An 18292-nucleotide genomic window follows, 5' to 3' on the forward strand; every position below is an offset into this window, starting at 1 on the left:
TTAGAATTGCTTTTTCCTGAAACATCTAATTAGCTTTAACTTTTAATGTTTTTCTTTACACATTTCAGCACTGATGTAAATACTGGTGATATATAAAACAGCTTTAATGCCCTTCCTGTACATTAACGGATAAAGTTACTGTAAAGCTATATGCATTTGTACTGAGTACTGATGTGTGCTTTAACATCACCGTTATTTGGCTTTTCTTTGGGTTGGTAAACATCAGTATGGGGTTTGTGTCGTTGCTAGACATCTCTAAAACATTTCTTAATAAATCAAACCCATATTACATCATACGTTCAATGCTCTATACACAATATTTGAGTCCTTCCAGGTAGCCAAATAATTTTTAGCTAAATAGGTCAGTCTCCCTCATTGTGGCATCTACCTCAAGCATTCCACATTCTGAGGGTAGAAAATCTCTATGACTGTGGACATGTTTGCATACCTTAGCATAAAATTGCATGTGCAACATATATGGCAGTGAATTGCTGCCCAAAACCAAACTGCATCATCCTAATGAAACATTACTGTGAGCAGATAGCTCATAATGTAAAAATCAAAAACCTTATTCTGAGGTCACATTTATTTATTTTTTCTACATTCTATGAAAGTTCAAACATCTTGTGCTTTATGTTGTGCATTACCTAAATTAATTAGAAATAGATCTGCTTTGTTTGCACATTATTATGCAACATTACTATTGGGTCATTACGGCAAAAGTGGAGTATATGCATGGACTCTCAATGTTCTGACCCTCATGCCTCCAACATATTCAACAAGTTAAAAACATCCATGGCGTCATGGCTTACAGCTGCAGTTTAAATCACGTCTGCTAAATTATCAGTCCCAAAAAAACAACTAACTGGACAGGATGAAGAGTTATTTACTCAAAGCTGCATATACATTAAACAGTATGAAACGAAAACACAAAGTAAATATGTAAAAGCTTGACTAAGGTATAACAATCCGCTGCTGTAGCTGGTTAAAATAAAACAGAAAATAGAGATAAAGTGCCAGCACGTCTCAGGAACAATCCCTCAATGATGGTCTGTACAGAGGTTACCAACCAAAACAGAAACCTGAGTTGAGCGGTAAAGCAATATTGAAGAATTTCCACACAGGTCACCCTAAAATAAAGTGATGTCAAGTTTAAACTGAAACAGAGTTTTTGGCTTCTTGTGAAAGCAGAAAGATTTAGTGCCAAGCAAACATCGGTTGCTGTTTAGCTCCTGCTGTGAATGTGGAATGCAATGCAAATAGTTGGTATCAGCGCAGTCTCTAGTTGATAGTCTCTGCATAGGTTGCAGTGTCTTAATTATAATGTGGATTTAACATTCAAAAAGTCAAAAAGTTGTTTAAGCTTTTGAAAAGTTAAACAGTTTTTGGTCCTTTACATTCATACATATTTCCCTCTTAACAGTTCGCAGACATCAAAGGGTAATTTATATCCCAAAAGTTTCCTTTGACAAAATGGTATGAGGTTCCACATATTGTTTTAGTGGTAAATTGCTACGCTGCAGCCAAATTGGACCATCCTGAATCTTTGTTTCGCTGAATAAATTAAATGATAAGCACCTAAACTCTCTCAACTAACAAAATAATTTTTCTTACAAATGTGTCTTTAGGTTTTGTGTGGTTTATTAAAAAAAAAAAAAAAACTTAGTTGTTCGTGTACTGTAATTTATAATTCCTGCAGTCTGTAAACTCAACATTCAAATTTTACCTCCAGGAAAAGGAGAGTTGAATGCAAACAAATGAGACAAAAGCTATTTTTCTATTGTTCTACAATAGTTCTGCAATACGAATACATTGTGAAGACACCCTCACAGCTCTGCAGAAAGGTGCTATACTACCATATTTTGATTACCGTAATTTTTGCAGCTCCTTCTCTACTCCCATTGTGCATGTTAATGTAATTAAGCCTCATTTATCCAAAATGCCCGAGCAAGACAGCAAGCAGATATAGTTAGGTGTGGGCATTATGTATTGTGGTCTCTATATGTTTATCGTGTCTTCACACTCTTGTTCCACCATTCCTGGAAGGTCATCTGCAGGCTTGGAGGTTTTCTTAAATCGCTGAAGAACATATAAATAATGTGATAAATTCTCCCCAGAACCTCCAGACATACACTAAATAACAGACTTCAATAATGTTAAAAACTTTGAATGCTTTATTATCTACTAACCTGCCAGAGAGACCCTTTTTCTTTAGCCAGTTTGAAGATCATGGTAATTGGGATCATGGACAGTGATGACATGGCCAGAAACCAGCCAATCCAGTAAGTCCACCAGGGATACACATATGTGTTGTTGAACTTCATAGGCGTGTATCTTATGAGCAAAAATACAAGAGTTGCCTTGACAGGAAGAGAAAATTAAACATAAATTGTTTGAATCAAAGTGAAAGATTAACCATACAGATTATAACTATTTGGCCTCTTACACTGCAAACAAGAGGGGTGATGTAGAGCCAGCAGTACTTGAACAGCGGCAGAGGTTTGTAACCAATCATGTCCTCAATGTTGTCACTAAAGCGTCCAGCACCTAGAACAACAAAGATGTCGTTTTACTAAAAGAAAAAGTGTACAAAGGCTGCACAGAAGCTCATCTACAAAAAAAGTAGTTTCAGATTAAACAAAAAATAGCTTGTAGAAACTAATCTATAATTCACCCGCTTAAGGTATTCAAGTGCATGTCATTGTGTGATGTGCTGAGGCAGGCATGAAGGAACTCAGACCGAATGTGTTTTTGGCATACACCTTTGGTCTTTTTTGTTATCCACTGTGTACCCACCTAAGCTCCATTTTGTCATTTCCCACTTTCATTTTCAGTCAATTAATCAATCAATCAAATTTTATTTGTATAGCACATTTCAGCAGCAAGGCATTTCAAAGTGCTTCACATCATGTCAAACACAGAAACACACTGCAACATAGAATCAACAATCAAAACACGACATTAAGTCAAGTTCCATCAATAAATCTGTAATTGATTACGTGTCAAATACAATCCTAAACAGGTTGGTTTTTAGTTGAGTTTGCATCCATAAAAGGTTTATCGGTTACACTCCTACTGTGTTATATGGAACAAAATACCTATTGCTATTTTTATTCCCACTCACGCTAACAGTTGAAAACGATGTAAACCGCCTTTCAAAGGGTTTACAGCACCAGGCACCTACACCTCTTTCATGGAATTTCGCTCTGGGACTCCATGGTCCCTCACGGACATTTTGAAACCATGAAGCAAATAGTTTTACAAACTTTATCGTATTTTTCAAGCATTCTTTGTGACAGGTTAAAATCTTGTGGAACCGTGGGGCGTGCTCCGGTGGCGTAGAGGCCAGCGCGCCCCACGCCTGGAGGCCCCCAGTCCTCGACGCGGCCGTCGCGGGCTCGATTCCCGGACCCGACGACACCTGCCGCATGTCTTCCCCCCTCTCCTTCCCCCCATCCTGTCAGCCTACTATGAAAAAAGGGACACTAGAGCCCACAAAAAGGACCCCCTGGTGGGGGGAAAAAAAAATAAAAAATCTTGTGGAACCGCAAAGTTTTTTCAGTTTTTTGTGCAAATGAAATCCTGAAACACGTGAATTTGCATGAAACCCAACTGGAACACTTTTAAGAAGGACCTTTGATTGGAATTACAGCCACAAGCCATTTGGGTGTGTCAGATCTGAACATCTACACACAGAAATCTTTGTCCATTCTTGTCCACAACTTAATTAAAGCTCAACCAGATTGAATGAATAGTGTCAGTGACATTTCAAGTTTTGTCACTGTTTCAGAGTTGGGTTTTAGGTCTATGCTTTGACTGGCCTGGGCCACTCTAATAAATAGATATACTATGAAATAAGTCAGTCCATTGTAGTTCTGGTTGTATATTTAATTTTATTATCTTGCTGGAAGGTGAAATTCTGCCTAGTCTCAATTTTACAGCTGCTAACAGGTTTCCTCTGTGGACTGTAATTAGCGTCACCCGTTTCTCATAAACTTTGATCACCTGAAGTTTCAGAAAAAATGTTTGTCAAAGGTTATGTAGGGGAAACAGCAGAGAATGAGACAAACCTTGAGACAAAGTTGGGTAATCTGATAAACCTGCTTTAATCTAGATGACCAACGCTGGTAGAGAATATACCTCAAATGACTTTCAGCTTTACTTTCAGCAAAAAAAAAAATCAGACACCCATGTCCTCTTCTTCTTCCACCTAAAAATCATAGCATACTAAGGTGTTCGTCACATAAAATCTCAATATATAATTTTTTAAATTTGCAAAAGGACAAACTGTACAAAATCTCAAGGGTTATGATTACATTTGCAAAGCACTGTTTAAAAGAGAGAATGACATTCAGTCATGTCTAAAGTTGGGAATTAACTTTCCTAAAATGTGCCAATAATCCACATTTGTTGAGAAGGTTAAAAACATATTTCAGTGTCTTTGCTTGCATAAAGTTTCAGTCACAAATGTATGTGTAAAGGAAAACTAATTTAATAAGATTTACTAAAGATGTAGCTGTATGCAAAGAGAGCTAAAGCACAAGAGACTAAATTGGTCTGTACGTCATCAGAGAGGGCTTTGTTAACAAAAATTGTGTTTAAAGCAGGTTGAAAATAGAGTCTCAACAAAAAAGAAGGCAAGGAGATGTTAGAGTAACCGGATCCATGTTGTGTCCCATGGGACCACGTGACAGACCCGACTGCCAAAGCTTACCCTGCACATCACGATTAAAACAAGTTAAAACACATTTGTCATTGACAGCCAGACTAGTTTTGCAAGGCCGCTTAACCAACTGGGACAGAGATCATAAAGTTAAATTGTTTTTTAAAAAGTCCATGTTGTCTTTTACAAGACATTTTGAGAGTCTAAATGTTACTCCAACTTCAGTAAACTAAAAACTGCCTTACCATAAATCCATCCGATGATCACTGACTGGAAGATTGCCATTAGAAGGAGAGTTGGGCCGCTACAAACATAATGATCAAAGATCTGCAGAATGTATGCACCAGCCTAAAATTAAGACAGACAACAGTTGTGGTTCAGTGTATTATTATTATTATTATTATTATTATTTTTTTTTTTTTTACCAGTTTGTGAAACAAGTTTTAACAGTTACAGTTGCAACTAAAAAGATTCAAGAAGTTGTTTGCGATAAACAAATTAAAAAAGAATAATGGTTCTAGTGTTACAAGTGGTTTCACCACCAAATTAAACAAAAATGCTGTTTTTGTTTTAAAACTATTCAACATTTTTATGGCAAGCATTTTTTCTACACGGGAGAGAATCCTCTTAGTATTATGACAATTTTTAAGAAGTCTGAGCCTAATGTCAGTATTGTCCTGCATCTAACTTGCCTGACTTGAACTTTTTGGTAGAGTTAAAGTCAGACAAACTCATTCTCTATCCAGGATGTATTTTTAATGAAGCGTTGGATCATTGTCCTCTGTGAAGGTCCAATGATGCTCGAGCTTCAACTTTCTCAGACTGCATGGCATTTTGTTTTATGATATCCTGAGAGTCAATTCAATCCATTGCATCAGATGGAACAACGCTTATGTGAACTAAGCCTTAAGGCCATAATTATTGTGGATTTACTGCTAATCTTTAAAATGATGTCTAAGAACTCACCTCTGTGACCATAAACAAGCCAAACAAAGAGCTAACAGTACAGATCAGCAACAGAAGAAGCTCCCGGCGGTATCCCTTTCGGAGGTAGGAAGGGTAAAGATCTGTTAAAGACGTCATGTTGCTTTCAAGCCCTGCAAACTGCAATGAAGCAACATAATGGGAGCTTAATACAAACACTGCAAGAGTAAAACTTAGAACAAAGCTTAAAGTTATCATAAAAGAAATAATTATGCTGACCTGTCCATCAATTCCCAATAAGATGACCATGAAGAAGAAGCACACAGACCAGAGCTGAGGCCACGGCAGAAGAGTTACTGCTTGAGGATAGACAATGAAGACGAGTCCAGGACCTACAGAAAATACACAAAGGAAGTCACTCAAGTTGCCAAAACATTAGTCATATGAAATGGTTGCTGCTAATAAACAACACATTACTCATACAGCATACTATTGGTAGACTGCTGTCCAAAGCCATAGCCATATCTGAAATGTACTAAATTAAATGTAGTAGCAAATAACTTATAAACATCTAGCAGCTCTTTTATCAATCACAGTGTCATTTAAAAGAAAAACAAAGTCAGTTTCTGGAGAAAAGAAGAGGCAGTTTACAAGCATTCATGCTGGCCTGGAGCATCTGTACCTGATTCAGCAACTGCAGAAATGTCAACTCCCTGCTTTGTTGACATGTAGCCCAGAACAGAGAAAATTGCAAATCCAGACACTATGCTGGTCCCACTGTTCAGCAAGCAAAGATAGAAGGAGTCTCTGCAAATCAGATGAAATATTACAATTATTTGCTGTTATTTGTGATTATTGTGTCACAGTACAGACATCTTCACAGAAGTAAACAATTGGGATGACTTATTATAGTGCAGAGAATACTAAGTAAAACTCTTTTTGTCTTGTTGAATTCATCAAGCTGTTATTTTTAGTTAGCTAGTGTAGAAGCTAGCTAAAAACTAACTAATATGTGTTCAGAGCATGCATTCCTATTTGCTGCCCAGTTATGACTATGAGTTTGGTGCCAGTGTGGTTACTATTGGTTCTCAGTTTAATCATTTTACATGCCAGCAATAAATAGTTAGCTAAATAAATAATCTCTTGATGGTAAACTAATGAATCTTTCAGACACTTTTTCCCCTCCACACATTGAATTCAGGTGTTACAATCCCATCTATGGTCACATGTTTTTAAAAACCCAAAGGCTCCATAAATATTTGTGAAACAATATTTGTGATATTATGACAAAACCATGACAAAGGTTGTTTATGAGTTGGGCTCAGGTATTAGTTCGGTGAAAGAAACTCTTAAACTGCAGAAAACCAAAAAAAATTTGGACTGCTCCAATATCTGCATATGGAGCACAAATCAAAGTCTATTATGAGCAAAGGAATGTATAACATCTGGGGTGATAAAACTAATGTATCTAAGGAAAAAAAGCAGAAAAAAACACACGATATATTTTATGCGATTCAAAATCAAGAAAACCATAAAACATAAAAGTTCTGTTCAATGAAGCACCAAGAATTTGCACAGAAACATTTTGAAATACAACAAGCAACTTGGATCTTTTTTTTGTAGAGAATTGAATTAAAATAACTTCAAACTTTTATTTTCAAATAAAAGCTGTTTACTCATGTAAAATAATATGTCCATCATTTCCTCACCTGTAACAGTTGTTGTTGTATTTGTTGTAGCTTCCAAATGTGGTCATGTACCCCAAGCAAATGGCATAGGAATAAAATATTTGTGTTCCAGCATCCATCCAGACCTAAAGAAGTCAAAATAAATAATTTTTAATAATGTACAATTTTTACTCATGCAAAAATATTAAATGTGACATGTACAGCCATGTCAAAATTTAGGACATGCCGACAGCCTTTGTGTTTTTCTTGACATATTTGGACATGTGGATGTTTAGTATCAATCTTGACTTCCTACAGAAATTCAATTAAAATAGGCAAATAATAAAAATTTAAGTAAAGCTCAATGACTGTAAAATTTCTGGTTACTTGCTTAACTGTAGATGTATTTGTACCTGTGGGTCAGCGAGTCGTGAAGGATTAGGATACAGGTAGTATTTGATACCATGGAAAGCTCCAGGAAGTGTCATTCCTCTGAAGAACAGCACCACCAATAAAACAAAAGGGAATGTGGCAGTGAAGTATGTAGCCTGAATAAAAAACAAACAAACAAAAAAAAAAAAACTAAAAACATCTGTAGTAAATGAATGCAATCAGAGGCAACCACCAAATTATGAAATTTCACACGTTTAGCAGCTTGGAAATTCATAAATGCAGTTTCTAAACCGAGGAAAGACAAGATGTTATCCAACAAATCAGCAGATGTCAAATGCTGAATTAGTTACAAAACTCCCACTGTTTTATTTTCTATTTACACACCCCCACTTTGAGTATTACAACACATATGTATTCATGGGTGACAGAAGAATTAGCCTCAGGTTACCTTAGAGGCGCCAATGATCTCTAAGAGTTCAAGTGTCGACTAATGTAATTTGATCCACAGGCATTGAGGAAAAATACTGTTGGATCAAGCCACTGTAGACTTGACCCAGATCAAGCCTACAGTGCTTGATCAGTGCAAGATACATCCATCCTTGCAGGATGTATCTAGCAATCAGACAGATACATTTGATTGTATCTATATGTAAGGTGTTTTGATTGACCAACAAGACCCAATGTTACCAACTCTAGGCAAAAAACCCCAATGCCACTTAACAGGATGGATTTGCCATGATGACAGACACTAAAAAAATATTTTAAAAATAAAACAAACAAAAACAAATGCCTGGAATGATACACCTGGATCAGCTATTTTACAGAATACACTTAGTCAGACTTAGGAATGATGTGCTGGCTTTACCTGAATATGTCTCTGAGAGATATGATGCAAAAGGCATTTTACTTCTTGACCGATGAACACCAATCTTCAGACGTCCACTTGAATCATTTTATCTCATTATGTTTCTCAACAGGAACCTAATGAGGAGCTTATAAGCAGACCAGAAAAGGCTCCAAATACAAACCCATACTGTAGGTGGGTGTTTGCGTTTCAAAGGGCTAGATCACTTTTCTCTTGGGAAAAGCATTTCCAACCTTTAATCTTTTCACGTTTTAAAGTAAGTCACAAATCTGAATTTACATATGAGGATTTTATGTGATAGATTAACAGTGCCTCCTTGAAGGAAATTGTACATTTTTCCAAATTTTCTTTGTGAAAGACATTCCGATTGCTCTGCTGTGTGTTGTATTCTGGGAGATAATGTGCCAGACTACCTTTAACTTCAATTTGAGCTCCAAACACTTTCACAAAATAATTACAATGAATGGGTACACAGTGAACTAAATCATTCCACTTCATTACCATCTTTTTCCATGATTTGTAAAAATACTTATCCAAGAGAAAACAATTGTTAATGGAAAAGACGAAATGCCCATGCATAAATACAAAATGGAAGGTTGTTTTCGGTATTCTGTAGTTAGCAGGTACTGGTTAGAGCCTTTAAGAGGAAGTATTCATCCTTCAGATTAATTGTGAGAAGTGATGACACTTCAAATATCAGTCAATTATCTTCAATCTGAATGAAAAGTGTCCATTCAGATTGAAGCCTGCGCCACACATGATGCACATTTATTTACTTCAGTCTTACCTTCCCTGTGGATCTCACTCCCTTCCACACACAGAAGTAGCTGATGGTCCAGGACAGAAAAAGGCACAATGAAAGGTCCCAGCGAAGGTTTCCGATCGCCTCTATGCCCGTGGAAATGTTTAACACCCGTCGCCTGCAAAGTATGTGAGGTCATAATTGATAAACAAATTTTTGTTGTTGTTTTTGCTGTTTTAGATGCAGGAATCCTAATTGGTGACACAGAAAAAGAATATCACTACTACAGCTGAAATGAAGACTTTGTTTATATGTCTAAAGGATCATAAGGGGAAATATTAATTGATTCTAAACCAGACAACTTTGCTGCTTCTCTCTGCAGGGGGACGGTAGTAAAGTAATTAAACATGCATAATAACCCCAAATCATCAGGTTTGAGGCTGTTGTGGATCTATTCACTCGATCTACACAGATGACTGTATCAAGCTAACTTTTGTAAAAATGCTTCAGTCAGATGATTTGATTTCAGAAAAAGATAAAAGTGACAAAAGTGAAAGCTGTCTTTATATTGCAATATGATGCGGAACTAACTTGTTAAGTTTAGTGTCATGGTGTTTTCATATGGAGCAAAGGGTTTTATTATACTTACTTCTAAGTTAACAACTTAGAAGTAAATAATCTGTTATTGTTATAACCAGATTATTTGTGTTAGCTGTATTTGATTATTATTATTATTGGGAAAGAATCAGTCCCAAAGGGGATTAATGACATCTTAAAACATCTCAGCATTCAAAAATGGTAAAGTGGATCATAGTTTTATGTCATTTCTATTTAGCTAGACATGTTTATTTATTTAAACTGAGATTAGTCTTGGTCCATGATCTTTTCCAGGAATTGTCCATGTGATACACATACTACTGTTGATCATGACCTGGTAAAATAAGCTATAAGATCTTTCATCACAAACTCAAATATTTTTCATAGGAATTTTATGTGAAAGACCCACACAAATGGCACATGGCCTGTATGGCTTTATAAATAAAGTTGGCATGCAAGAGCTGGGGGACAATGAGCATGTGGATAATTTGAACTGACCTTTTTATACCACAACAATCAGGTGAAAAATCTCATTCAAGTAAAGTTGTCTGAAAAGAGACAATGTGACATTGCACAGGCTAAGAAATAAATCCCGTGCATAAAAACATTTCTTTGAGTAACATCTTTAAAAATTATTTGCAATCAACTAGCTTTATATTTTACTTTGCTGTGCTAATCTGTGTTTGGATGTGTTACTGTTGTTTTGATTATATCAGCCTTATTTCTGTTTTACTTTAAATAAGTCCGTTCTTAGTTATTTCCCTTGGATCATGTTTTAATAAACATGATCCCTTGTTTAGAGAACAAGTTCTCTAAACTTCAGTTCTCAACTTCAGCCCTTGAGAACTGAAGTTGAAGATTCAATAATAACTTTTTCACCAATCTGTAAAAAAAGATATTTTCCCAAGAGGCTTTCCAAAAAGGTTTTCTGTATGACTTATTATTTATTGTGAGATTTAGCTGAATAAATTTGACTAAACTGAAATCAGTGTGAAAAAAGTGTGACTGAAATTATACTAAATTCTATTGAAAGTCTGTGATTAAAACTAAATGAAGTTTTCTGTCAAAATTAAAACTAATCACCACCATATTTATAATAAATAATCAGCAACTTCTAGGGAGATAAACATCAAATGGAAATGTGCAGGACTGCAAAGTTAATAAATATTGTTCCTGTGGAGACATCCATCCATCCATCCATCCATCCATCCATCCATCCATCCATCCATCCATCCATCCATCCATCCATCCATCCATCCATCCATCCATCCATCCATCCATCCATCCATCTTCCAAACCCTCCTTGTCCTGTTCAGGATCATATCGAGCTCACAACACTCATCCAGTGAACATTGGAGGTTGTTGTTGTCCATTGCCTTCAAATCACTGTTGATCTGTGACTGATTTCAACTTGAAATTAGTCCCATATTTATAAAAACTTACTGCCAAAACTCTATAACAGATGACGATGACGCATTCACAGCTGAGGTCCAGTTAGCAGTGGTATTATAGTTGTTTAATTCCACACAACGATCTGAAATATATCAGATCTTTGTTAAACATGTAGGCTTATCGTTATCAATTTTGCAACATGAGATATGGATTTGGTTTAGGTTAAACTTCCTATAAAAGGCTGTTATCCTTTATGCAATGAAATAAAATAGTTTTGTAGAAAATCATGAAGTAATAAAGTCACTTACTTTTAAGGAGGTACATGAGGTATTTTTGCTTAATTAAAATAATGTACCTGTATTCCATGTGTTATTGCAGCTGGCCCACGGCAGCTTTCCGGAGAACGAGAAGAAGAAGTAGAGGAATGCCCACGCTAAGATCACAACATAACTGATGTTTCCATAGAAAATGATAATCTGGCTGGCATATCCCATGCCTGGAAATAACAAATCATTTTTTATTAAATTTCTAGTCCTAATTTTATATTTGCTCTTGCAGGTTACTCACCTTCAAACAAGGGGCAGATCTTTCTCCAGCACATGATTCCTCCCTGACTGGTGTACTGGCCCAGTGATGTTTCCAGGACAAACAATGGAACGCCGCAGGTGATGAGGAAGAGGAAGTAAGGGATGAAGAATGCGCCTGCAAGTGACATTAGACTTTGTAACACTCTTACCGAACAGACCTTTGAATTAAGTATAGTATCAATAACTGTACTTAAGTTTTGTAAAGAACACAGCGGCCTGTGGTGTGGTGTGCGGTGTCTGCAGACAAAACTAACCGCTGATCAAGAGCACAACATAAACTGTTTACTTGTTGAACAGAGATAATGTTAAATTTTTCTTGAAAGTGTTGTTATTATGCTGTAACATGACTGACTGAAATAAATCATGAAAAACAGAAATGCTCAACACTGGCCTATGCATTTTATTTCCAACAAGCGGATGTTTTTTTTTATTAATCTAAAGAAATAAAGTAATTTCTTTCAGATAACATCTTTAGATTTAAAAGGTATATCTAAATTTTCTTTCTATGGTATGTGGAGGTAAAGCTGCAATATACTTTAACTTTCTTTACCTCAGGCTGGACTCCACTGCCTGACCTGCAGATCTAATTTTGAAGTAAGTCAAATGCTTGTGGGGTCAGAGGCTGACTCTATAAACACATACTCTTTTGGTCTAAACCTTAGGGCTCCAGGGGCGAAATTTCACCCTAACAGACCAGGCTTTGCTCTGGCTTCTTACTGTTGATCGTGAAACTGATTGCAGGAGACAACTGTGTGCAATATTGTCAGGTAAATATACTGCCTCTCAATTCACCAGAAATTTAGATTATGTCCAAAAGTAAACATAAATTGATACATTCCTTAAAAAAACAATGTTTGTATGCCAACACTTCTGTATTCAGTATTTTGGCTCCTTTCTCCAAGCAGTTATTTTGAACCGTTTACTTAGAACTTCACATATTTTTAATTTTAATGAACTAATTTGGTCAGCTCTGGGTGGACATTCTTTAAGTCGTAGAGAAAAAAAATTTAATAAAAAAAAATCTTCCATAGTCCTTTTAGGTACTAAGAGTATGAATCCAATAGGGAATAAATGACAAACATGAAGAGCTTGTAAATCAAATAAAAAGATAATTAATATACTAATGCAGACAGGCGAAAACTAAGGAGATAATGTAAAAATCAATAGATGCTTCGGTATTTAGAGCTCTGCCACTGGCTTTGACACTAATGTAGTATTTTGTGAACTGTAAACATTCTATATGGACAAACTCCATAAATAAATAATTTATGTCCTATGTTTCGACTCAACACTGAAACATAGGACTCTGGACCAAATCAATGAGTTATGACCCTGTCTCCACAGATTATTTTCTGATAATTATCAAGTAAAAACTCTAAATTGGGGTTCAAATCAATTTGTGCTTCATGCCCAGTAGAGTCTTGGTTAATCTCAGGTTATTTCATCCAGCAGATGAAACAATGCACAAATGTGACTTCTTTCTTTTTTTAGCTTGTCAAGTGCCAAGATGAGACCCAACAGATTTATTTTCACAAGTGGAGCATTATGGATTTTGCTGTGACGCAACAGAGCAGATGCCACACAACCACATCGGACCCCCTGATCCAGAACTAGGACTGGATCAACCTTCTCGCCAGGCAGCCCCCACAACATCCCCACCAGTCCTCTGCAAACCATACCAACAAACCTTCAACACTGGCTGCAACATCAGCCCAGAAAAAAACCATCACCAAGCCCAGATCCATCATCACCACCATGGTACTATGCCGTGCTAGCGCCAGAATATTCCAGAATTCTCTGCTGGAAATCCATCTGGACCTGGAGCCTTTTTATTTGACGTTCTTTTTCAGATGCAGTGGCTCTGATAACAAATGTTGAGTAGTGTTCATTGAACACTAATCCTAACCCTGACCCTCTTTAACCCTAATTTCCTCAAGGAATTTAAATAATCGAGGTACTGGAATCGCTCGAGGAATCGTTTCAGCCCTAATTTTATGTAGTAGTATATATTAGTATACACTGGCTGACTGCAGTGGAAGGCCAGTGGTATTGCTGCTAATCCCACCAACCCAGAACACAAACTGTTTGTACCACTGCCATCTGGGAAAAGGTACAGGTACAAACTCTTTATGTACAACCAGTGACGTGCGGTCAGGGGAGGCAGGTGAGGCAGTGCCTCACCAGCCATCATGGAAAGAAAGAAAATATATAATCATAAAGTAATTTAAATTGTTATATTAATCCGGTGGTTTGTACTAAAAAATATTTATTTTTCATGTAGCTTCACCAATTTCGATTTTTATGTGTTCAAAATCGCTGAATTTTCTTATTTTCCCATTCAAATGCTTGGAAGCGATGCCGGTGAGGCAGCAGCGAGCTCTGCCTCACCTTGGATTGCGCAACCCCTGGCTCTGTGCTGGCTGCTAAGCGGAGAGAGCATGTTGCTGTACGGCGTCAATAAAATGGTTTAAACTAATTTAATATGTGAACTTATTTCCAATAATTTAGCTTATGTATATAATGTACAGTGCTTTTTGTCACCAACTGTGTTTGTGTAACGTGCTTAGATGTAATGAGCGATTATAAGCGGCAGAGAACAGGTTCGAGGTGAGGCAGGCAGTTCTCTTGCCTCATGGCAGGGGCGCTCAAGATCCCAGGCGTCTTGTTCACTCCTCAACTGCCGAGTAAGTGACAGCGAGCTAGGCTAAACGATTCGGGAAGCAAGTCAAGTGCAGCGATAGATTATAATAGAGATAGTGATTTTTTAGGTAAGGTAAGACAGTAATAACATTTATTTTGTTTTGTTTTTTAAGGAAATGTGTGTTTTGTGAGCTACAGTTTGTATGTGTAAGGATGCAGAAGTGAAACATAACCTGTAAACTGCTGTCAATCTATGCATCTATTTGCAAATCTGATTCTGATGACGTCAGTGCCTCACCAGCTATGAACCTCACCGCACGTCACTGTGTACAACCATGTGGTTAAGGAGCAATATTTTTTCCCAATAGCTGTGAAATCTATCTGTCCACCTTCACTGGATCACCTTTGGCAAACCCACATTGACTCTGTCTTGCTAGCCTATAAACAATATTTGTGAACCCTATTTTTGCATCCAGCCATATTGTTTAACTGAATTGGAAAAATGTATATATATATATATATATATATATATATATATATATATATATATATATATATATATATATATATATAGGCAGGTCATCCAGTGACAGTTACTATGGATGCTTTGATCCATGCTATAAAACCAGGTCCGGAGCTATTTGGAGGGAAAATACACTCTTGCTCTGCATGTTCTGTACAGAACCCTGAGATCCCATTACCAGGGGAGGTATGCAACACATTGATATACGTAACTACGGTAACCTTGGCTGTTCGGAGCAGCAAACAGTCAGAATTTCCCAATAAGACCACCAGAAAAGTCTGTCTGTCTGGAAGCTGAGTCCCGTTGAAAATACAGTCCTGCTTTGTTCATAATCTTTGAATGCATATTGTTTTGTCTAATTTGCAGAACAAAAACATCAAGAGTGACTTTCACCCTCACCACAATTTAATTCAACTTCTTTATATTGCACCAAATTACAACAAATATCTCTCAGGGCATTTTTTTAAAAGAAAAAGCCAGTTCAGTCCAACAAAGCATTTTCCAAGTTAACTATTTACATTACAAATGATTTACTCTACAAACAGTTATGCCGATATTAAAACTTATTTATTACCTCATGAACTTTTAAGAGATGTTGGGTTAGATGTGCAGCATGTTAGTTGTAATACTTACAAGAGAAATGTTTGATGAGCTTTAAATTTAGTCAAACAAAAGTCAAAGGAAATGATGAGTGTTTTCATCTTGCAAAACTAACTTACCTTTGTACTGATTGAAATACTACACATGTCAACACTGGTTTAGAGGTCATAGCCTCAGATAAAACCACATTCCATCATATTCGGGACTGAAACCAAATTAAAACATCTTATTAAGTTAAATTTGCTTACACCCTCTTTAAAACTGTGTGAGTAAGAAAGGAATCAGTAATAGTCTAATTTAAATGACTATTACCTACATTCTATGTAAGTCAAATTATTTAATCAAAATATTATTAACACTTTTAATGCAAAGTTGACCTTCTTAATTGACTTTTCACACAAATTATAAAGACGTTTTCTATTAAAAGTTTTATTATTTACTGAATAATGCAAAGTTAACCCTTTCAATGAAACTTTTAGTGCACCATTGCATTAAAAGTGTCATTATTTGCTGTGTAACACTTCATGACAACAATCACAAACATTTATGAAGACTCCTTCATATCCATGAAATGTGTTATGCATGTTTAGTCTCATGTCAGTCTCATGCACACCCCTTCAAATAAAGTGTTACCAAAATAATATTGACAACTTAATTATTTTACCAACTTGATTCACAAAGTGAAATAAATCGTACATAATTACACAAAGGCTTTCAAAGCCTTTATTTACATGAATTATGATGATATTTTGCTTACAGCAATGAAAAAAAGTGAAAATGATGTTAAATTCTTGCTTTTCAAAAGGACTCATTTAATCTGATACAAGCTTATCAGAACTCATATTCTAATTTTTTAGAGATGACTTTATACAATTTTCTAGTTAAATGATTATGTACCGAGTATGTCATGTATCTTAAAAGTTTGAATGGTCTGAAACTTAATACAAGTTTGCAGTTTTCAGTAAAAGTTAAAAAGTTGAGCGCTCATTGCTTTAATTTGGGTAGGACAACATATCCAGTCTTTTATGACTTACCTGTCAAAGCCTGTAAAGTTGTTTATGAACAACTTTGTTTAATTTATTTTTTGCATGACTATCCAGCCAAGTCCCACTAACCAAGAAGATTAGTACAAATACTCACCCCCACCATTTTTGTAGCAAAGATATGGAAATCTCCACACATTACCAAGTCCAATAATAGCACCAGCCACACTCAATATGAACTCTTTTTTGGTCTCCCACTTGCCGCGCTCCGCAGCAGCCCGAGAGGCTTTCTTTCCCAGGAAATAGCCCAGTTTGCAAGGAGTGTCTGCCATCCTGCTGAGAGAGAAATTATCTTTTGGGAGGACTGGTGTGGGTCTTTGGATTGCCTGGCTGTGGGAGCTGGTGTTATGTGCTTACCTAAATAGTTACCTAACGTAAAGGTTGTGTTTTGCATGAGCCTCAAGATGGTGCTGCAGCAGTGTCCCAAAACAGAAACATGAGTTCGACATGTGAGAAGTGTGATTACATGACTTAGACAGAAGTGTTTTCTTATCTGATGGATGTCTCATTATTACAGTAACACACAGTTTTACTCTAGGCATCATCTCCATTCACACAGATAAGCTTGTCAGATAATAAGGAAGTAATAATGTATAAATATGCGCTATCTCTGAGGGGAGAGACAGACCCTTGCAGAAGTATTCATAACACTTAGCTTTTTCATATTTTGCAATGATGCAAAAACAAACTTCAAAGGATTTTAATACATTATAATTTTTTTATTATCATCATTCAGATGAAACTGACATGTTGTAAATTTTTGAAAATGCTCCCTTTACGACTAAATATTCTTGGGGTGTGCCTCTAGCAACTTTATTTTTCTAGAGACAGAAATATTTGGCAATTATTTTTTTTTTTTGCATAACATTTCAAAGTCAGTCAAATTGCATTGGAAGCATGTTTGAACATCTAATTTGAAGTCCTGCTGCAGACCCTCAATTATATTTAATTAGTTTATTTGGTAGGGACAGACATACAGCGACATAGACAAACTGAGAGAAAACAGCAGTCCCATGTTTACGTCACAGTGCAATAGCAAATGCTAATTCACAGCACTTGTCCCTAATTCAATTCCAGACTTTGACTAGGCCTGCGCAAGAAATTAGCAGACCTTGCCCTAAACCTTTTTTATAGCTCTGGCTGAAAGTTTAGAAATGCAATCCTGCTGTAGAGTGAACTTCCATCTCAGCCACCCTCCAATGGGATTGTGGTGTATCTAGCTCTGTCCATCTTTCTGTCAAGAAAAGAAAAGCATTTAGTTAGGATGATTCTGCCCAGTTTTTATTTACACACATAGCCTTGGACATTTTTCATTTTTTGCTCATGTTATCTAATTTTAAAGTCTAAATTACAACCACTGCTCCAAATAACCTAAAAATGCACCACTTCTGCAGTAAATAGTTTTTGGGTTTTTATAAACAGGCAATTTTCACATCTGGGTATTTTTGTGGAATAGAGCTTTATCTGATTATTGTTATTCACCTGGCACACGATGCACTTTGCTGATGTTCACCAGAACAAGTCAGTGTAATGAACTATAATTACACTGTATGTCAAGAGACATAAATCACAAGAAATAAAAAAACGTTTTGTTTTATACTTGCACCTCTCAGTATAGAGTTGTCACAGTATGTGATGATGTCTTAATCAGTTTCA

The 18292-nt window shown here is 36.3% G+C and overlaps 1 protein-coding gene across 1 annotated transcript; it reads right to left on the reverse strand.

The window, feature by feature from the left end:
- Positions 1-1707: 1707 nt before the first annotated feature.
- Positions 1708-16908, reverse strand: slc6a11a (solute carrier family 6 member 11a). The gene is made up of 14 exons (XM_044122225.1): positions 16734-16908; positions 11811-11945; positions 11599-11739; positions 11295-11385; positions 9300-9432; positions 7668-7802; positions 7297-7400; positions 6270-6394; positions 5867-5979; positions 5630-5767; positions 4909-5011; positions 2447-2547; positions 2190-2360; positions 1708-2079 (listed from the first exon to the last, which is right to left on the reverse strand). The coding sequence occupies exons 1-14, from the start codon at positions 16906-16908 to the stop codon at positions 1999-2001; spliced, it is 1746 nt and encodes a 581-aa protein (XP_043978160.1). The 3' UTR covers positions 1708-1998.
- Between the last annotated feature and the right edge of the window lie 1384 nt (positions 16909-18292).

The sequence above is a fragment of the Gambusia affinis genome, linkage group LG07 (genome assembly GCF_019740435.1).
Source record: "Gambusia affinis linkage group LG07, SWU_Gaff_1.0, whole genome shotgun sequence".
NCBI classification, from domain to species: Eukaryota; Metazoa; Chordata; class Actinopteri; order Cyprinodontiformes; family Poeciliidae; genus Gambusia; species Gambusia affinis.

What these genes read in the sequence shown, in the direction of transcription:
- slc6a11a (XM_044122225.1), bottom strand. Translation starts at nt 16,908, where the DNA reads ATGGCAGACACTCCTTGCAAACTGGGCTATTTCCTGGGAAAGAAAGCC. An exon ending in GATCTGCCCCTTGTTTGAAG is followed by an intron (nt 11,740 to 11,810) that starts GTGAGTAACCTG and finishes TGTTATTTCCAG; the next exon opens with GCATGGGATATGCCAGCCAG. An exon ending in CACGACTCGCTGACCCACAG is followed by an intron (nt 7,401 to 7,667) that starts GTACAAATACAT and finishes TGACTTCTTTAG; the next exon opens with GTCTGGATGGATGCTGGAAC.